Genomic DNA, 21,674 nt, shown 5'->3' with positions numbered 1-21,674 from the left:
TTGCAACTAGAATGGAAACTAGTTTAGTAAAGAAAAAATGCTGGTGACTTCTAAAAACTGAGTAATGAATAGTTAAATGATGATTCACAAACTTCAGTCAGCTGACAGACTCAGAAGCTTGAAGTTACTGCTCTTAAGTTGTCACTTTTGTGGCTGGTCTAAATGACCCTGAAGAGTTTTTGTGCAGGGACAAACAAAACTGGTTGCCTGGATTTGTTGAGGTGGGATGATGAGGGTTTTTTGTGGTGTCTGAGCCCAGGTTTTCTAATCCTGACCCTGGCTAATCTACTCATTACACACTGTTGGGAGTATTGATTTGAAATTTCAGCCTTAAGAAAAGCTGCCCCCCTTTTTGGACAGTTGGCCTGGAGGAAGAAGGAGAAGAAGGAGGAGGGTGTTATTCAATCTGTCTTAACACACACTCACAGTGAAGATAAGAAAAGCATGAGGCAGCATGTACACTTGCACCAAAGCAGACAATTAGGCCACATCTCAAAAGTGTGACCTGCAAAAAAACATGTTTTCATCCAGAAGACTCAAAGGGAATCTTTGTGTTTCTTTTGATGACAAAGCACTGGGGGTAGAGCCCGCTGCTATTCCTCTCATGTCTTCCCTATGTGTGTAATTACAAGACTCCTCGTGTGCCTCGGGCCACATATTGTAGTTTCTCATCAAGTTTGTTTTGGCCCGAGAATGGTGCGTCAGCAGATATGTTTATAGACAGCTCACAGTGCTGTCCATTCACTCAACTCTTTGTAGTATCTGTGTTTGATTGTATCATGTTAAGGCTTCATTTGAGGGCTTGCTAGGAGAAGACTGTAATTACCCAGAATGGGATTTGGCAGAGTTCGCAGGAGTGACGTTTTACTCTATAAATGCACAAACGCTGACGTGACGTTAACGGTAAGGTGAAGGGGAGTGAGAATGGGGGCAGAGATGGAAAAGAAGGGTTACCTCATCTTCTCTGGACAAAATAAATGAGGTAACGTGTCACATGTTGCAGCCGTGTTGACTAATGCTTCCTGTGTGCTGTGGGTGTGTATGCACAGTACTAAAAGGTAGTTAAGCAGCTTCAAAAAAAGGTATTGAGACCTTTTGTGGCTCTCTTTGTCTTTTGAAAGTCTTTTACCTTTTATCCTCTCTCTGTTTAGGCTGAGCTTAGGTGGGCTGGATTCATTTAAGATCACGTTCCAGTTTGTTAAAGTCACGTTCTCACACAGAATGCCAGCAAAAACTTTAGATCATTTGTCATTTGCCCTAAAGAAAGGATAGCCATAGCCACCATGATGTCACCCAACTGCTTCACAGTCACCATCTTCATATTTTGAAATTGGATGTGATGAGAAGACAGTGGATCTACCTGAAAAACCAAGGGACACTCATGATAGATGCTAGTCAGTCAAACTGTAAAAGATACCCTGCTTTATCCTTCTTTGTGACTGAATCAAACCAAATTCACAAAATAAATCTCACATTGTATTAAGTAAGACTTAAAAATAGTGATTGAGGCCATCATTAAACTGTGTTACTGAGGTCACAGTCAAGAGCGCCAAAAGGGTCGTTTTCTCCATGACTTCTATACCAGCGGTGCCCAACCCCTGGGCCACGTACCGGTACCGGTCCGTGACTTGTTTGGTACCAGGCCACAAGAGTTGAGGCTCGGGTGTGAAATTTATGGCTTTCAGGGTTTTTATCGTTAACTCGGTTTCCCTGGGTCTTTTCCCGTGTTGTAGTTGTAGAAATATTTACACGTTACCATAGCAACCAGAGAGCATTAAGGGCCAGAGAGGAGGATGTTGCTCTTGATGTTGTTGGCGGATTTCAGGAGGGCGCTGCTAATAAAGTTACACAATTACACAGTAAATTCGCATTTATTATTATATTTACAAAATACCACAGTTTTTGTCTTGGTTGTATCATTTTATTTTGTTGTATTTATCCGCGACATATTGTCTGACATTAAACCAGTCCGTGGCGCAAAAAAGGTTGGGGACCATGGTTCTATACAACTAGACTTCATTCCAAATTCAGTGTAGTCGCCCCCTGCTGGTCGATAAGAACGAATAGCTTTTTAATGCTCGCTGCAGTTTCTTTACTCATCAGACGTGCCTATGCTGTAGGTATGTCATAATTTCAAACCGTTTCTGAAAGACTATACCGTAACCTGACACCTCTCTATAAATGTGCACGTGGCCATTGATGCACCCACACAGGGATAAATGCTAGGAACAATCAACATCTGAGAGGTACATGACCGGCCGAAATAACACCAAAGCCCCGTGTGCTTAATATAAATAAAGGGGTCCTACAACAGCATTAGCCAGTTTGACTTCAGCTGTCACACCAAAGGAAATAAATGAGCTTGTTTCTGTTTACTTGGTGGAGGATATGCTATCAGTATCAACTTGCTGTGCAAGCATTTAAAGGTAAATGTATGGTAGGCTGCACATAACCTCTGAATATAACCAACATGTGCAACAATGACTTTTTAATGGCAGTAGCCTTAAAAAAAACAAGATACACTTAAGAAAAAAAGTGTTATTCAAAACTATTCAGTCTTTCTCAGATAAAGGTTTTTATTGCTTTTCATACTGGTTTTTGACAGCACTCGCCCATGCAAAGAAACAAACTGTAGTGATTTACAATCTATGTGCTAATCGTGCACTAACATGACTTACTGAGAACGGCAAATGTTCCAAAGTCAATAAAACAACAGCAGAATGCTTTTAAAACGCTGAACTGTCATTGTTCTTGTCTCATATTAGTTTAGGAACTTGTGTTTTTGGTTACAGTAGTGTTACATCTTAGGCTTCCTAACCTTAGGGGGTTACATTGTCATGGTTCAGGTGATGATGAGTGCATCGTACCTGGAGAAAAATCTGTTATTTATATACCTTAGAATTACAGCTCTTTCCCATGTGTCATTTATTACTTTTTCATCTCCAGCAGAGCAACAAAATGCTGTTTTTGTTAAAGCAATAGGACAAATTACGTTTTGAAATACATGTACCCATTCAGCAGCGGTAGTCTCTTTGGTGTGGGGGCACCAAGTTCATCAAAAAGACCGAATTATAAGGATGGATTCAGATTCCATAAAATTTTACTAGCCCCTTTCACACTTTCTGTGCTCGGCTCCATTCTTTTGCAATGATCCCATTTAGCTACATCTCATGCCAGGTGTTTATGTAAAGCCTCTAGTTGAAGAGCAGGGTGGACGAATCCAGAAAGAGACAGACAGATATGCAGGAAGACAGAGAGACGGCAAGAGATTCGAAGTCGGCCTGGCTTGTGCTCAGTTTGCTGAATGAGTATTTTCCAAGCCAGCCTGTCCCCACTCTGTCTTTCTCGAGTTTGCAGCGGCACGGACAGTATGTCTGAATACGTCTGCACATGTGCTCCTTCGCCATGTCAGAATTTATGCAGTGAGGCTGGCACAGTTAAAGTGAGGCGTTGTTGCTTATGTAATAGCTGCTGTGGAACTCATTTGCCTGGCTGTATTTAGTAGCACTCTGTGTTTTTTGTGTATGCATGTGGGCGGCATTGTCTTTGTTATCTTCTGCTTCAGCTATGATTGCTGATTTCACTCTCGAGCTGTGACACTTTCTGAGAAACATAAGAAAAATTTGAGACTTCAGATATCGAGTCCTACTTTTCCTCATTGAAGGATGCCAGTAAAGAGAAAGTCATATCGCTCGCTACCCCGTCTTTGTTCTGCGTCGCATTATAGGTCACATTGTGTGCCAAAGTGTGGTTGCTTTCAGTGTAAGATAACAGGCCTTTTCTCTCTGCTTTCTACCCTCTTGTTAAACTGAAACAATGGCCCTCCACTGTCGTACAGCCAAAGCAGCAGGGGGGGAAGGAAGGGAAGTTTAGGAGGGAAAACTTGCTCTTCTCACTACTGTTGGGACAATGAGGCTTCAAACAGAGTTTGGATTAGCCATGTTGTTAAAGACCAGATGACATGCTTTTCCACTGATAAGATTTCATAAATTAAGTGAAATAGTTTAGTTCGAACTGGTCATTGATCCTGACAAACGGTAGTCCACTGGCCAGACTAATCCATGTGTCTCTACCACCGGCATTCTTGGTATTTCCAGTGTCTGTGGGTCTGACCGCTGACCACTGCTGGATAACTTTCAGTGGCTGGAAAACCTCCTGGAAAATCCAACATTTGGAGCAGACCAGGAATGTCAGCCATCTTCCCCTTTTTACACATACTGCTACCTCAGTTTCCTCCAGCGTCAGCTGACTGAAGCACTGTTAAAGGCTGGGTATTGAGTTCTCTGTCATTTCTAATACAAATTTAAATATGTCAGACCTAAAATTTAATGCCATGTTAAATTCATATTCATACTCATGCTGCTATTTCTGTCAGCATGTGAGATCATCAATGAGTGCTGATGACCTGGCTCCACTGGCAGGCATGCATGCCCATGACATAACATTACCTCCGCCGTGTTCGACAGATAACGTGGTATGCATTATCTGTCATGAGCTGTTTGATTCCTTATCCATGCTTTTTCTTTTTTTTAAACTATCTATCCTTTATCTTTCATCTTGGTCTCACCTTTCCAAAGAATTTTTTTTGGATCAGAACAGGGTTTTTTTTTTTTAATGTTTTCTGGCAAAGTCTAACTAGTGCTTTGCTCCTTACTGTAAGCTCCCTGTGTTTTCATTCATGAGGGCATCTCTTGATTATGGACTACCTCCCAGAGAGTGGTTTTGACTTGGTTAGATTTAGTTTTTCTGAACCATGGAAATAAATCTGCGATCATGCACATTAGTTGTCTTCTTTGGGTTTTCAGACCTGTTAGTCTTTTTCACCGGGCCAGTTCATTCGATTGCTGACTTGATCACTTTTGAACTTTTTGCTGTCTCTCTGAAGCTTATTTTAGTTTTAAGCCTAATAAAGGACTGTTAACTTTCATTGACATCTCTGAGCCTAATTGAGACTTCCAGTGAACAGCTACCAAATGCAAGTTAGGCACTTGCAATCCACTCTAGATCTTTTATGCCTTTTACCCTCTTCTTACAGTGGAATAATGAAGGAACAGCTCTCACTTGGCAGTGAATCTGCTTGTCAGTCAATTGTCCAGTTACTTTTGAGCCCAAATGGCGAACTATGAATCAAAATGTCTGTAATTCCTAAACAGTTAAGTCGCTACTTTTGTAAAACTCTCTTCACATCATGTATATCATTGTATGATAAAACAAAAAATCCACTGTGTTGGTGTAACAGTGGTACACCACCACAGCCATAAACCCATCAAGGTTGAAGTGTATAAAAGGAGTAGCTGAGTAAACAAAACATGTGCATATACACACTAAAACTAGACTAGACTTGGTAATGGTAATGTAACTATTCTTCTAACTGCTCATCCATGTTGTTTGCAGCTGTCCACGTGTGCATCTGTAAGTAAGTATAATCCATTTATTAGTGACATACTGGCTGTGGAAGCTTGGTGTGTGTGTGACCACATGTATTGTCTGGTGCATCTTGACAAAATGTATGAGAAGATTCAGTTCTTAAGTCAGCTGTGGGTGTTTGTGGGGAACCTAACAGGCAGTGTGTTCCAAACTGAACTTAGAAATAATCTTCCCAAGGTCTATTCGTGGCTATATGTCAACTTAAATGTCTTTCCATTTTCCATTTTCAGTAGTTTCAACCCCCACAAGAATTTTATGATTTGCCCCTGCAGCTATATGTATGTGTGAGCGTCCCTGTGCGTGATAGGACAACAAGAGAGTCTGGGCTTCGGTAAGCCCGCTCTCAAGTTCAAATTGAGGCCAGATGCTTTGAGATGCTAAAGAACCAAACCTGTCTGCTGTCAAACTGTCACAAATGCACAAAACACACTCCTTCACTCACCTATTCACCTATTCTATCACTCTTTCCCTTCCTTTCTTTTTTTCACCACGCTTCCTGACTCTATCTCATTTCGCCATGCACATGAAAAATGTGGGCCTCAAATGCCATGGCAACGCTTCCAAACAGAGGGAGAGGCTTAGGTCTGCAACAGCAACAAGTTGGTTGTAAAAGCACAAAAGGAAAAAAATGGAGCAAAGGAGAACCTGTTGCCAGTTACTCCTGCACAGACTTGCACTTTGCTAGAAAACGTATTTCTCCAGTTTTTTGTTTGTTTGGGGTTTTTTTGACAAAGAAAATGAAAAAATGAAGTCAGAGCTCAACACGAAAAAAGTTAGCGTCAAACAAAGAGGACAATATCTCTCCTGAGTGAAGAGAGATTTGGCTCTAAGGTGATGAGTTAATGAGGACTAAGAAAGTATGCATGCATTCAGCAAAACACACACACTGAGACTGTAAAGCCTAGTCATGTGGGGGTAGGTGACAGTGAGCGCCCACTCAGACAGACAGTCATTGTGCAGGAATGATGGAATAATATAACCTCAGGTCTTCTGGCAAAACTTTAAAAGACATGTCTCATTTTACAGTGGTGTCGGCTTACTTCATTATAATACCATTTCTTGCCCGTTTGAAGTTTTATTGCGGCGTTTCAGCGAGTAGATGCGTGACAAATAAAGAGGTGAGCAGATTAGGGCTGAACTGATTGCCTTATTGTGTGCTTGTGTGTCGCTGCCTTGCCTGTACTTGTGGATCCTCTTTTGTTAGCAGCCATCGAGGATTATTGTGACTCACCTAGCCTGTTGATTTTCACTCTACCTCTGTCTCTCTCTCTGTTTCCATCCACTGCGATCACTTGTCTCAAGATTAATCAAGGCCACCCAGGATCTGTATACCAGAGTGGCATTTTTCTGCTGCGAGCATTCAATTTCATGTTATGCACTCTCTCTGTCCTGCTGGGGAAGTACTTGAGTGCCACTGATCAAAAATATACAGCTCGGCGGCCACCCCATCATAATGTGTGGTTCTTATTACCACTTGCATACTGATATTTTTGCAGCACCGACTCTGATCTGGTGATTTTTATTCTTTCCACTTGTTGCTCTGATCTATACACTGGCTTTACCTTTGGTTAGTCACACTGTGGTGCTGCAGTTAAAGAATGGGCAGTTGAAAATCTAGCTGCATAGACCAGCGAGCAGGGAGTGGTATGAAACGGTGAGGATGGAAAAGAAAGAGTGACAGGAGAGAGATGGCTCCATACTGTAGTGGTTTACACATTTTCTTGGAAAGCGCTAGGGTTAGGGTTGCTAGTTCATAGGGGACACAAATCCACCTTTGAGGTAGCATCAGGAAGGGTATCAGTGTAAAATGCTGCCAAATCAAACATGCAAACTCCTTGTGAAAAAGGGAGGAGACATAAGTACCTTTGGTAACAATGTGAAATACATAAATATTCACTTGCAACACATTCTTATATGATTAAACACAGCGATGTTTACAATCCATGCAGCATTGTCACCACAGGTGGAAAAGTCTGCAGCATCATTAAAGGGGCAAACTTTGCTGGCTGGGTGGCCAAGTCACACTAACAGGTGTTTTGAGGGTGTTCCACTTGCCTCGGAGGTCGGAGCTAGGAGTGACGTTGCTCATGAGTTGAGCTTGTTCCAGTAGTAAATTTGAAAAAGCAAGGAAAAATCGTTTTGCTCCTTAACGAGGTGGAACAATGCACTTTAAACACCGCTGCAGCAGGTTTATGCATAAAGCCTGGTCAATGCTCTGTGTATGGCTTATTTAGCCAGCTTTAACTCACAACAGTGGAAGTGGAAACAGTGGAAGTTTTTATTTCTGTTTATGTGCGATGCCACCATCTTGGATTGTGAAGTCAGGGTTGGTGGGGCTCCTCCAACTTTCTGAGGAGGCATTTCAGCTAAAAATGCAGACTGAGAACTCAGAAATTCTGACTTCCACTTTCAAATGAAATGCACATTTTTATCCTCATGCCTGAGACGTCTGCTGAGTGAAGATTTGGGGCCAAAAATAATGTGTTATTTTCAGTTTATTCATCAGAAACTGTTCAATAAATTACATTTTTCTGACATACAGATATCAGAAATGTAGAAGATATTTAGATATTTAGAAACAAGAAGATATTTGGTGGAGAATAGACCTGAGATAAAAGCAGAATGAATACTGGATGTGCTTTAATTGGTCTGATCTAATGCAGGTGTAAATAAACAGAAAGCACCCTGCAGTTTATGCATTTCCTTGTTCTACCTGCTCCAGTGTGAACATTTGCTGTTTTGCTCTATTGAAATTAGTCTAAAACAGGGACTTTTGTGTCTTTTGTCAAAACATCTTCAAATTTTAAAGGATTAATTAAGCAAATTTAGCCCTGTGTGTCAGTAATGGATACGTTTATCATGATTACGGCATACGCTAGTTTTTTTTACAATGTCATCAAGCTGCATGTCCTGGATTACAAAGGAAAGCACTTTTTGCTAGTTACATTTGAGTTTAAACAGAATGCCACACTCTGCTGCTTGACCGCATGTACTCATAAACCCTCGGGTTTTACAGGACCGAAGATGCTTCAGCATGACTTGTTTTCACAGCCATAACACAGCTGTGGCCTGCCGTGCAGATTTCACTGCATGTCGTTGTCGTCTTCGGCTTGTTGGGTTGAAGGAAAATTCCTGCAAGCCGACATGAGTAACAGCATTTTTGCTCGGTCAGCAGGAGGTGGTTCAGCAAAGACAAGTTGTCTCGGTTCACATTTGATTTGAGACGTTAAGGTGCTCAGACCTCTGTGTCTCTGCACTGGCAAAATAATGATAAACAGGATTATGGATGCACGGTTCTCCCTGAAGCTCATTTCTGTTTGGCTCCTCTTTTTGGGCAACCTGATATTAGAAAATCCCCTAAAACCCCAGGCAACACTCACAGCTAGCCTTCCTTTGTGTGTTTACCCCTTATCCCCTTTCTTTTCCTTCCTTCGTGTTCTCACTTTTCTGAGTTTGTCCTGAGCCCAGCAGAGTCTCCGGAACAGCTCTGAGGTTGCGTGGGATTGCAAGGGGCGATCTACTGCTGCTCAATAATGGGGTTTCCTCTCCTGGGAAGGACTGGCATTATTAACAGACTTATCATAACGGGATTATTTCCCCGTCACAGAACTGACTTCTGGATCTTGTTAGAGAGCTACCTGGGAACTTCTTTCTTCTATCAGCCCTGCTCTTGTTCATCCTGGGCCAGTTGGTACCATGTGGACGCTAAACTCTCACATCCACTTGAAGTATTTCCAGTTCCTGTCAGAAGCAGTAATGCTGCCTTTAAGCGGTTCAGCATCATTTAATAGTTTTAGAGTGTCAGGATGTGGTGTAAAGTGCCCCTGGGTTGACCCCATCACAGCTAGCTGTAACACTATTGGAGTTTATTTTTGAACACCGAATCAAATGCCTCATGAAAGACTATCAGAATGATTTCAGGCACTTGAGATGTTTTCTATATTTAGTGGTGATGGCTGTTTTTTCTCTGCCTGTCTTGTGCTGCTGACAGCAGAGGAGGATGCGTGTAATGAGGAAGGTGGAGGAAGCAGTGAGGGCGGATGGAGCGGATTATGAAAATATTTTCACTTTCTCAGAAGAACCAAGGAGGAGAGGAGGCCTTCAATAACTTTTAAGAACCAACCAGTGAGCAACATCAGAGGGGGAAATTAGCTTTTGAGATTTGTTGCCCGAGTAGCCAGAACAAAGCCCTGCCCTCGGAGGTCACAGGGGTGGGAGGGGAGGGCAGAATCAGACCAGCCGCCCCCCACCCCATTCCTCAGGAGGAGGGGGTCACGGTTGACGGTCGCAGAGGCTTGTTAATTCTATTATCCCTGCCTGAGAGGTCCTTGTCAGGGCTGGGAGTGTAGAGGAGAAGGGTGGGGGTTAGTGGTGGCTGGATCAAAGGGGAAAGGAGGTTGTGTGAGGCGTGATTATTTTGGCATTGGAAATGATCACATACCACGCATATCTTTATCTCCTTGACTCACGAGTACTCACGAAGCCTGTCTCGTCTCTTTAACTCCCCGTCACTCTCTGCCATGTACTCACAGACGGTTTAGTCAGTATGGAGTGAACTGGCAGGAATCGAATCGTCCTGCTTACTGATCACGAATGAATAGTTTGAGCCGTTACATATGCTTTCCTCAAACTCCTATCCAGTGAGTTGTATTTTTTCAGTGATAAAATCAAAGCAGGATATTGTAAACTTGATTGCTTGATCAGGATTCAATCATTAATGACAAATAAAATCCATTATGTCAACATACTTTCACGAACAATCAAAATATTTCAGCTTTTCTTACCCAACAGAGCTGCATGTGAAACAGCAAATGCCCAGTTAACCTCCCAGCTTCCAAGTACAAAGTCCATGTGATGTCCAATTGCACCAGTATTCAAATAGCACAGTTAATATCTGTTGCATTCACCACTAGCGAGCGGGTGTGATGTGTGAGTTGCTGCACGCTCTGCCCGTAAGGCTCTCTCATCTAAATCACACAGTATTTTCAATAATACAAACATGTCGGAGCTTGACTGTTTCCTGCTGTGTGTCATGTGTGAGGCAACCTCGAGCACACAAAATGAGGCCAACACTGAAGTGCCAAAAACCTCAGTTCCTCTAGTGACCCCTTGAAAATTTCATGCCACCATGATATAAACCTTTAATTTGTAGAGTCCCATCTTTAAGCCTTGAGATGAGCATTTTCACCATTGCCATCCTTTTGAAGCTAGATGTGACGAGAAAGGGGTGGAGGAGATAGTTTAGCTTTTCTTAATTCAGCTGTGTAGTCATTGCAGATGGTTAGCAGCTAAAAGACCGCTTTTCTTCCAAATTAAAATGAGTCGTTTGATGACCGACTTTTGTTGGAGAGTGAAATACTGAGTGTAAGAAAAAACCCACTCCAGTAGTGGTCTGTGATGGATGGAATCAATGTCACTCACCCATTTGGGCCAATCATCTAAAAATCCAATACCACTAGTCAATATCCGATATATTGGCCAGTATTTTCAATAAGATACATGAAAGAAACATTTGCCAAACAGTTTTCATATACAGTTATGTATATGTCCTTACTAAGACAAGATGATCATGCATTTTAAAAAGTAAGTTGTGTAACTCATTTACATGCTGCTGACTCTCCTCGGATCAGCTGGTTCTGGTGTTTGTTGTGTCCCAAACACCTTTTGACAACATGGAAAAGTTTCAGGGTAATCTCTGGCAGACAAACAATCCACCATCAACACTCTTAACATGGCTGATGCGTGTTTCTCCTGTGTCGTCTTTACTTGACTGTTACGAACGCTGATACCGATATACCGGCAAATGGCTACAATCGGCTGATTATATATGAACCCTGCTGGTATACTGCTCGAGCGGGTGTATGTAAGCTTAGAATAAAAAGCAAGGAAGTTTATGTTTGGTTGATAATTTCTTTGTTGTAACACTGCTTCTTGGCAATAAATCTTATACTATTGGAAAACCTGTTTACTTCCCCTTAAATGCTGCCACATTTGTACAGAAAAGCGAGCCAGTGTGGTTTTGTTCTCACTCTGCCATGAACAGCATGCCCGAGCCAATCTCACAAGTGTTCGATAGGGTTGACATCCATCCGCTCCACTCCCAAATTCTCGAGGTAGTCTCTGATAATACCAATACCATGAACGCCTTCAGTGAGACACTGTTCAAGAGTTTGCACTGTTGGCTCAATTTGTGAGATCTGAAACATGAGTTAACACACTTGCTTTAGAACAGCCAACCAAAACTGTTCTCATTCCTTTTTATTTTAATCCACAGCTGGTGTTTGTATTTATTGTATTTCCGAGAATATAGACTTCTCTTAGGGGGTGATTATTGTCACCATTTTTCAGAATGGACATGTACATAACCGTGTGCAGCCATGGCACAAAGGATTATTCCACTTGGCCAGACGGGTTTCAGATTGGCACAGCAGGCTAGGATGCGAGTCCCGTCTATGCCCCTCTGGGCAATACTGATAATGCTATCTGCAAATTGAAGACTTAATCTGCTTCCATTTATTGTGTTAATAATATCTATCCATGTTTCACTGCCTAAAAATAGTACAGCAACCGACTGAAGCTAATATTCATTTCCTTCAAAGATGTTCTTTGATGGGTGTGAGCCTTGTCATCATAAAACGGTAAAGTGAATAAATTTCAAACCACTTTAGGAATAATACCCAGATGACTGCTCGCAGGTTCAGACGAGGACACGCAGGAATATCACAGAGCAGCTGGAGCTGGAGATGATTGTGACTCACCCCCCTCACCCTTTACTAAATCCATCCTCTTTTTTTTTTTCCCCTCCTGCCTCGTTAATGACACTGGCAATTAGCAGTAGATACAGTATGTTTAATGAGGGATGAGCCGTGACTGTGGAGGTCACGGGGGAGGGGGTTTGAAATATTTCAAACAGCTGTAAAGTGGGTGTAGTGAATCAGAAAAAATAAGTTTGCTTCATTGCTCATTGGGGCGATCGTGGCTCAAGAGTTGGGAGTTCGTCTTTTAATCGGAAGGTTGCCGGTTCGAGCCCTGGCTTGGACAATCTCGTCGTTGTGTCCTTGGGCAAGACACTTCACCCGTTGCCTACTGGTGGTGGTCAGAGGGCCCGGTGGCGCCAGTGTCCGGCAGCCTCGCCTCTGTCAGTGCGCCCCAGGGTGGCTGTGGCTACAATGTAGCTTGCCATGACCAGTGTGTGAATGTGTGGATGACTGGATGTGTAAAGCGCTTTGGGGTCCTTAAGGACTAGTAAAGCGCTATACTAATACAGGCCATTGATTCTTCAAGTCTCTGGAACTCTACTGTAAGAACGAAACACAATTTCTTCCAAAACATATGTCTGCATTTAAAGTTTTGTTAATAATGGCAACACATTGAAGAGAGTTCAGAGGTGATTTGTAATATGAAGATTTTTTTCATTAAGTTTTATCTCCTCCCACCCATGATGTGTGAGACAGCTGTGGACACAGGAGCCAAAGCTGCTACATGAGAAAGTGTTTCCTTCCAAAGCGTCTTACATGCTCCAAATTTTTACACCTGTCAAATCAGCTGAAATGCATGTCCACAGAATTTGATCTCTTGCAGGGCTTTAAAATAAAATAGATTGGTTTAGATTTGTTAAATTGATTGACTTACTTTATCATTAGTGGAGCGAAGCGTCAGTTCAGAGTTAAGCCCAACCCATCCGATACCCTTCTTTGCGTCCTTCTTGGCAAGTCTCATTTTAGTGTTTTACCTTCCACACGGCTACTGCTACTTTTGCTCTGCAGCTACAGCCCACGCTGATGTAGTTTGACTGATCCACCGCAGTGCAGCTTTCTGCAGTGATCTTTTCTCGTGCCTAGTGTTGTGTTTTTGAATAAAATAAAAATACAACACTAGGATAAACACCATTGAATAAAAAACCTGTGTAATAGCTGCATCTGGAGTATAAATGTAACATTTTGTGTCTGTTTTCTCTCTTATCAGAGTGTGTGGTGCGTCTGACGCCGTCGGGCTACCATGGCTCTGGTTCAGGCACTACCCCTGACCGTGAGTGACCACCCGAATCCAGGCCTCGACATCCAGCAGTGCCGGCCTCTATCATCCCATTCCCCCTCAGGTCCCTGCTCTGGCCCCTGTGGGCACTGCACCTCTGACACAGCCATGGGGTCAGTGAGTAGTCTCATATCAGGCCGGACGTACCAAGAGAGACACTGCAGGGCTGCCAGCGAATTCAACACCAAGCCACGCCGCTCCACGCCAGCTACCAGCTGCTTCCGGCTCCAGGATAATACCCTCCGCAGTGGGAGCTCCCTGGAGCAGCTGCTGGTTATCAGCAACAGAACAGAGCCTCAGGCCCAGGTTCTGCCTCCACCGCTTCCCACAAAGAAGCAGCCACGGCCTGGAAACTCTGCTGGGACAGGAGGGGGTGTAACGGTTGCTGGAACAGTAGGCGGTGTCGGTGGCAGCACTAATGGGAACTTTGGGTATGTGAGCAAGGAGGTGGTGGTTGGAGACTGGAACGACAACCTGGTGCTGACTGCTGCAAGCCCCTGCAGCGACTCAGAGGACCAAAAAGACAACAGGACTCTAAATGGGAACATTGGTGGACCTCCTCCCAAACTCATCCCAGTGTCTGGACAGCTGGAGAAGGTGAGGAGAAGTACAGGGATAATCTGGGAAGATGATGCTGATTTAATACTCTGATTTCATTTTGCTGATATTAACAAGAGGATGCAAGAATAAAAATATTCTTGCCTCTGACATTTGCAATAAATACAATAATATTGACAAAAGTCTAAAACTAACACTGAAACTAATAAAAACTAAACTGAAACTAGCAAACCCAATCTTGTGGCTAAAAGAAACTAAACAGAATTTTTAAAAAATCAAAACGAAATAAAAAATAAAAAAGTATAATAACTGTCCAAATCAATTGGCCATGCCTTTGAGTCCATATCAATCTTCAGCTTCATCTGCTAAAGAAATCTATTAAATGTAGTTGAAAGATCTTAAACCGTGTATTAATCGTTTACCATACCGTACTGTTTCGCATATCTCACATCCTTTGGGGCTGTAGGGTGGTGCAGAAAGTGGAAAGTGCCTTTCAGCATGACACTGAAACCCCAGCACCTCTGTCAGTGCCCCTGACCTCTAATCTGAAGATATTTATAGGTCAGTTTCTTCTTAAATTACATCTCAATATCACCCACCAGGACATCAAATATCATACTGAGGACTTTTTTTAATCTGTTATCTCTGCTGCCTGCGTGAACACGTTTTACAGCAGATTACCTCAGCTGTCTAATTGGCTATTTATTCCTATCGATCCGGAGGGAAGCTTAATAACCGGCCTGACAGGCTCAGATGGATCATTTGACAGCTGCTCACCTTGCAGACACATCATGATGAGTGTCAGAGCTCGCTCGCATCCAGTGACGTCTTTAGTGAACTCTGAGAAAGATCATTAAGAAAATGCTTACAGAGGAGAGGATGCTTTCACGCTCTCAGTCTTTGTCACGACTCTCCCTTCGCTCTCGTCTGTGCCCTTTGTTTCTGTGCCCTTTAATCAGATTTTTTCCTCTCCTCCACTCTTCTCCATCTTACGTCTGTCTATCCATCTTATACGATAGGAATATCATTAAGGAAATTGCTTAATGAACCCTTTAAATATCAATTAAACCAAACCAAACTAATCAGAGCCTTGTGGGGTGGCCTGCCAGCACATCGCTCAGCCTTTACTAATGAGTTTTACTCAGTCATTACTAATTAACACAACAGTCATTAATGCTAGTTGGGTTTTTTTTAATAATCTACACTTTCAGAACATGGAGAAAGTGCTGATCCGTCCTACAGCGTTCAAGCCTGTCGTTCCCAAGAATCGGCACTCCGTACAGTATCTTTCGCCACGGCCAGGTGCCAGCACTCTGTCGGAGGCCAGCCTCAACCTTCTGCTGCCCCATGGAGGATCCAGCAGTGCCAGCGGTACAAGCGGGAATGGTGGAAGCAGCAGTTCCAACTCTGAAGGGAAGTGCAACTCCTACACCGGTGGTCGCAATGCTCGGAGCAGTCAGTCCTGCTCCATGTCAGATTCAGGGAGGAACTCGCTCTCCAGCCTCCCTACTCACAGCAGCACAGGTTACAGTTTGGCTCCCAGTGAGGGCTCCAGTGCTGGTTCTGGGTCAGGAGGCCAGCTGGAGCCTGTGTCGGGCATCAGCCGAAATACTTCTGGTGGAGGCGGGAGTCACGGTCACAGTAACTCAGACAGTGGACGTTCCTCGTCCAGCAAGAGCACAGGCTCGGGGTCACTTAGTGGGCGCGGGCAGCCCCTGTCAGACAGTGGGTCCTGTGGCCACTCTCCACCCCCCGTGGAGGGTTACGAGGCCGTGGTGCGGGAGCTCGAGGAGAAGCTGAGGGAACGGGACCTGGAGCTCCAGCAGCTCAGAGAAAATCTGGACGAGAATGAAGCTGCCATCTGCCAGGTGAGACACGGTCGCCTCAAGACACCGATCATAAACTTGATACGCTGAGGAGCTGATGTTTGACCTCTCAGCTGCGTCTTTTACTGTGACAGGTGTATGAAGAGAAGCAGCGCCGCTGTGAAAGAGAGATGGAGGAGCTGAGACAGAGCTGTGCCACGAAGATGAAGCAGGCCTCTCAGAAGGCACAGAGAGCACAGCAGGTGCTTCAATTACAGGTATGCCAAGTATTTAAAAATATTAAATGAAGAAATGTAAGCGTTAAATTAGAAAGCTCGATTAATCCATTACACAGTGAACCCAAACTCTGCCACAAATGTGTTTGTTTTTGTTCCAGTTATTTTTAATGTTGTCTTATGCTTTAGTAGTTTTCTCTCTCCACACTTGCATGTCTTATTTTAGATTAGCACATCTGTGTTTTTGTAAGAAAGCATGATCACGTGCATCTTTGTGTGTTGTCAGGTATTTCAGCTACAGCAGGAGAAAAAGAAGCTACAGGAGGACTTCTCCTCTCTGCTGCAGGACAGAGAGACACTGGAAAGGAGGTGCGCCACAATCCAGAGGGAGCAGACCCAACTAGGGCCACGTCTGGAGGAGACAAAGTGGGAGGTAGGTGAAAGCGAGATACCAGACAGTCAGTCATGAATCTGTCAGAAGCAGCGCGGTGATTAAATGTCTCAGCTGTGAATTTGTGTGATCCTATTTTTGTTTGTCAGTTGCTCTTTTCATTTTCTGTTCATCTCTTACTTTTTAGCAACTAATAAAAACATAAAATCCCGAAACGAACTTGTAAGCTTGGAAGAAATTGAGGTTTGCCTCTCTCTCACTTTCTTTCTGTTGTTCACCAGGTATGTCAAAAGTCAGGAGAGATCTCTCTCCTGAAGCAGCAGCTTAAGGAGATCCAGTCGGAGCTCAGCCAGAAGGCAGGAGACATTGTGGTCTTGAAGGCCCAGCTTAGAGAAGCTCGCTCTGAGCTGCAAGCCAGCCAGATTCGATCCCAGGAGGCCCAGACTGCTCTGCGGACGCGGTCACTGGAGCTGGAGGTCTGCGAAAATGAACTCCAGAGGCGCAAGAGTGAAGCTGAGCTGCTCCGGGAGAAAGTGAGCCGTTTGGAAGAGGAGACAGCCCGGCTACGTGACGCTCTGACCGGTCACAGCGGACCTGCTCTGCCTGGAAATGTAGCCATGAAGGGGCAATGCATGAGTCTGACGCTGCAACAGGGTAGAGCTGTGGCAGGAAGGGGAGGTCCCAGTCCCTCTGTGTACCGCAACGGAGAGGAGACTCATCTGGTCTGGGGTGGAGAGAGCGATGAAGCCAAGGCTCAGAGGCAGAATGCAGAAACAGTGTTGGGACTCAGGCAACAGGTATGTGTTTTTCGGTAACTTTTACAAGCATATGTGATGAAAGTGAATTGATGCAATTGAGGTTTTGTGTCAGCTCAGTTTTGTGGCCTTTTGATAGGAATACTTTGCATTCTGTGCTGTCATTTATTTATTATGTAGCTTATGGGCCCATGTAGAGACGAGCATTACAAATTTTTTGCTTTAAATTTCTGTAAGAAAAGGAACTAAACATGATACATCGAAACAGGTTGATAGGCTGAAGGCTGAGCTCATGTATGAGAGGAGGACTGGTGAGGAGCAGCTGTCACGTTTCGACGAAGAGAGGCGGGTGTGGCAGGAGGAAAAGGAGAAGGTAAACATTTCGTGGCGACTGACTTTAAATCTTTTTCCTTCAGCGTGACACGTGTCAAACTAGATTTTAAAGCTTATGCTAATCCTCCTTACCTATGTACTTAACTCAAATGCTGTTTTCCCATCAACTCAGGTAATCCACTACCAGAAACAGCTGCAGCAGAACTACATCCAGATGTACCGTCGCAACCGTGATCTGGAGAGAGTGATGAGGGAGCTGAGTCTGGAGCTGGAGAACAGGGATATGGAGGACTATGAAGTGCGCAGCGGCAGCAATGACATCCACTTTGAGGAAATCACTGCCACAGAGATATAAACACACACGCGCTGCGAGCAATATGTCCAAATAAAAACCATGGCAACACTCTGAAGGTGTAAACCAAACAATCAACTCTGGGCCAAATACTGCACTATCTTCAACGTGGCTTTGCCCGGATCATCGAGCAAGCACTCACCACCTGTCACTGTTAAAAGGGAGCTCTCCCAAAAGGTGCATTCTCACTTCCTGCTAACACAAATGTACTCCCAGTAAATCCTTTTAAGGTGTCTCCCACTACGCTTTTAATGGGTTTTTATTCCACTACAAAGCCAGCACAAAGACCTGTTTCCATCTGTGGGAGCGAGAGGAGGGAAAGAAGTGTTTTATTTCTCAGACCACGTTCAAATCAGGGTATTGAAAATCGATGGGAACCTTAAAGCAAAAAAACATTACTACACACAGAGAAATCTGGTTACAACTTTGTTGGTAGCACACGACGTGAAACACCCAGACACCAGCGTGCACGTACTCATGCACCACGAGAGATGACCAATCAATCACCTGGTTATTAAAGCCGACGTCATCACCCGCCCGAACCGTGCTCATCGGCGACGCAAACCCCCGCTGCACCAGTCCTCCAAATCCCAAATATTACTGTTAACTGCTGTTTGTATTTCATGGAGTTGATAGCATCAAAGTTCATTTTACCAAGTCTAAAAAAAATACCAATATTTTGTTCTTTGGCTTGTGCGTATTTGATGAGGAATGTATTGTCACTTCTGAGAAATGCAGTAACGAGAGCATCTGAGAAGCACGCTGTTATTTTGCACAACTTCCCTGCCCTCTTTTTGTTCAGGACTCAACTGTTTTCAATTCAAACAAACCAATACTGACGTGCGCCTCCTTGCTTACATGTGAACATCCTATTCAGCCGTTTCCGAAAACCTACCGGGAACGCCAAACCAAACGCTCAAAGGAAATGCTTTATTTGAACTCTGCTCAAGTTTTCAAGACCACCAACTGTTGCACACGTGTCAATTCTTTAGACAATGCACCGATCTCACATAAACGTTTTAGTATAAGTGATATTTCCAGGATGCTGCCGATTCCGCTCTTTCTCTGTTTTTTTCTTCTCTCTGTTTGCTTCTTACTCAGCTATTTTTATAACAGTGAAAGGCACCTCTGTGGTTGGTATCAGGAAACTAAAAATAGAGCATATTTACAGAATTACAGAGATTTAAGCCAGTGTTTGAACTGTTTGCATTCTTATTCAGAGTTTCCATTTATCTCCCTTCACTCCCATTAGTTCCCTTTATGTACCTCTTGGCAAAGCAAAGCCAAATAACTGTTATGAAGTCTTCCTACCCTTCCCGTTTTTCCTGCCCACTAGATTATACTCTTCACTGACTGCTATACAGGAAGTGAGACTGGCATGTCTGCATGTCTTTGTTGTATGAGATTTCAGAAGAAACTGGTTCACGCAGCAGTCAGGTGAGAGTTTGCAGATGCAGTAGCTCCAGCACTGAATGTCCTCAAGGCAGGTCAGTTTTTGAGGGCCTAAATATAAACCGGCGAGGAGCATGTTACATATAAAAACTGTGGGTTGCGCTGCTGTTTTCTCACGGTATTATGCAGGGCTGTGCATACGACTGAGCATGGCGGTAGTGGGCTGCTGAGAGCTTTTATTTTGCAGAGTCTATATCGAGGATTAATAGTTAAATGAAAATCTATATAATGGAGGAGATGTTGTATATTTTTTATATATATATAGCACCCGAAGATATTTTGTTGTAGTACTGGTATAAGTGTGTGGATTAATGTATATCTCATACCAATATTTCAAATGATGGATCAATTGCAAATGGAGGTGGCGACAAAGGAAGAGTGCACCTAATACTGTAATGCATGAAAATTTAATGTTTACATTATATAATCTGTGTGGAAAACCTTCTAATGACCAAACCTTGCAGGTGATAGAGCAGCGGGGAGCTCTTATTTTAGGCTACTTTTTGGTCTGTTGTCTCTCCGTTTTGATTGATCTTTCACTTGACTGTCTGCATCGTAATCTCACGCTCATTCACGCTGTCGTCTTCAGGTTTTCCCACGTCATTTGTTTAGAACTGCACAAGTCGTTTTTGAGGGATTCGTTATTAAGTTATGGCCAGAGAGAAGGAATGCTCATGGCTATATTTGGCTATATTTTGCATAACCACATAACTGTGGCTGAGGAGGTATTGTGGAGCATTAAAGGTCTGTGCATAAATTGTGATTGCAAAGTAAAGCCATTGGAAGTAACTTTGAACGGAAAAAGCGTAGTTTATCCAACCACTTTCACGTTGTTAACCAAGCCTAGACTGTTATTACTCACCACAGGTTCATATTAACAGCAAGCACAGGTGTTCGAAAGCAGACTCCCTCACTCCAAAGCACTGTGTGCATATCGAATTCTCATTTCCTCCCCCTCATCGTTGCATGACCATTTTTCTGTGTAAATATGTAAAACACTAAATAGTATAACTGAGTGACATTGTCTTTTATTTAGACAAAATATCTATTTCAAATGTAGCCACTGTGACTAGACCAAAGCAACGTAACACACTTTTTTTTTGTGGTGCTTTTCCCCCATCGTTTTATGTGCTTTTTTTTTTTTTTTTTTTTGAAACATTTGCTTACTGTGTGTCTTCATTCATTCATAGAGTATGTAGTTGTCCATGTATATTTTTATGTGTACATTTCTTGTACAAATGACTGTTTTTAATTAAAGAACAAGTTGTCACATCTTGAAGTGATTGCAGATTTAATTGCTTCTGAAATTTTTTTTGCTTATTTTTAGGTTGAATGAACCAACTTTGCATTACAGTGTAAAATACACTCATCTGACACTTTATTAGGTACACTTGCAGGCACTGGGCTGGACCTCCTTTGGCCTTAAGAGCGGTATTAATTCTTCGTGGTGCTAGAGAAAATTCTCAATACTGGCATGATGCATCACAAGGCTGCTGTAGATATGTCGGCTGCACATTCATAAAACAAATCTCCCATTGCACCACATCCCAAAGTGGTCAGCTGGATTGAGATTTGATGACTGTGGAGCCCATTTGAGTACGTTGAACTCACGTACAAGAAACCTGTTTGAGATTATTGGAACTTTGTGACATCAAAAAGCAGCAAGTGGCCCAAAGTCCATTTATCCATTCATTCTCTTCTGCTTATCCTTATCAGGATCGCAGGGGGGCTGGAGCCCATCCCAGCTACTATAGGACGAGAGCAAGGACAAGGTGTGCCAAGAAAATATCCTCACACCATTACACCACCCCAGCATGAGTCCTTGATGCCAGACAGGTTGGGTCCTGTCATGTTGTATCCACCTGATTCTGACCCTACCACCCGAATGTCACAGCACAAATAAAGATTCATCAACTCAGGAAATGTTTTTCCAATCTTTGAATGCTTTTTATATGAGTTACTGTTGCCTTCCTATCAGCTCAAAGCAGGCTGGCCCTTCTCCTCTGACCTTTGACATGAACAAGGCATTTTCAGAATTTCATCTCAGAAAACTGCAGATCACTGTATGTTTTCTCTTTGTCAGGCCCTAGAGATAGTTCCTCGAGAAAATTTGAATATATCAGCAGTTTCTGAAATACTCCACCAGGCATGCCGCACTCAGTTTGAACTTCAGCAGTTCGTCTTGACCACGTTTATGTGCTTAAACACACGGATGCACCGGCATCTGATTGGATGATTAGATAGGTCCGTTAAAGAGCAGGTGAACAAGTTCATCTAACAAAGTAGCCAGTGAGTAACTCAAAGGCACAGGCATGCTCACTTTCATCTTAA

General features: G+C 43.3%; 1 protein-coding gene across 2 annotated transcripts in view; it reads left to right on the top strand.

The window, feature by feature from the left end:
- lzts2a (leucine zipper, putative tumor suppressor 2a) overlaps window positions 1-20,622 on the top strand; it is a 44,492-nt gene extending 23,870 nt beyond the window's left edge. For both annotated transcript variants that reach the window (XM_082557893.1, XM_082557892.1), the window contains 7 exons: window positions 13,393-14,058; window positions 15,231-15,887; window positions 15,980-16,102; window positions 16,347-16,493; window positions 16,733-17,248; window positions 17,475-17,579; window positions 17,712-20,622. In XM_082557893.1, coding sequence (XP_082414019.1) covers window positions 13,426-14,058; window positions 15,231-15,887; window positions 15,980-16,102; window positions 16,347-16,493; window positions 16,733-17,248; window positions 17,475-17,579; window positions 17,712-17,894 — 2,364 coding nt within the window. In that variant the 5' untranslated portion in view covers window positions 13,393-13,425 and the 3' untranslated portion in view covers window positions 17,895-20,622. The remainder of the gene's footprint in view (window positions 1-13,392; window positions 14,059-15,230; window positions 15,888-15,979; window positions 16,103-16,346; window positions 16,494-16,732; window positions 17,249-17,474; window positions 17,580-17,711) is intronic.
- The last annotated feature ends 1,052 nt before the right edge of the window (window positions 20,623-21,674 follow it).

Source organism: Aulonocara stuartgranti (assembly GCF_965226115.1).
Source record: "Aulonocara stuartgranti genome assembly, chromosome: 13".
Classification (NCBI taxonomy): Eukaryota; Metazoa; Chordata; class Actinopteri; order Cichliformes; family Cichlidae; genus Aulonocara; species Aulonocara stuartgranti.
Note: the sequence above shows the minus strand (reverse complement) of the source record. Positions and strands in the feature narration are given on the sequence as shown.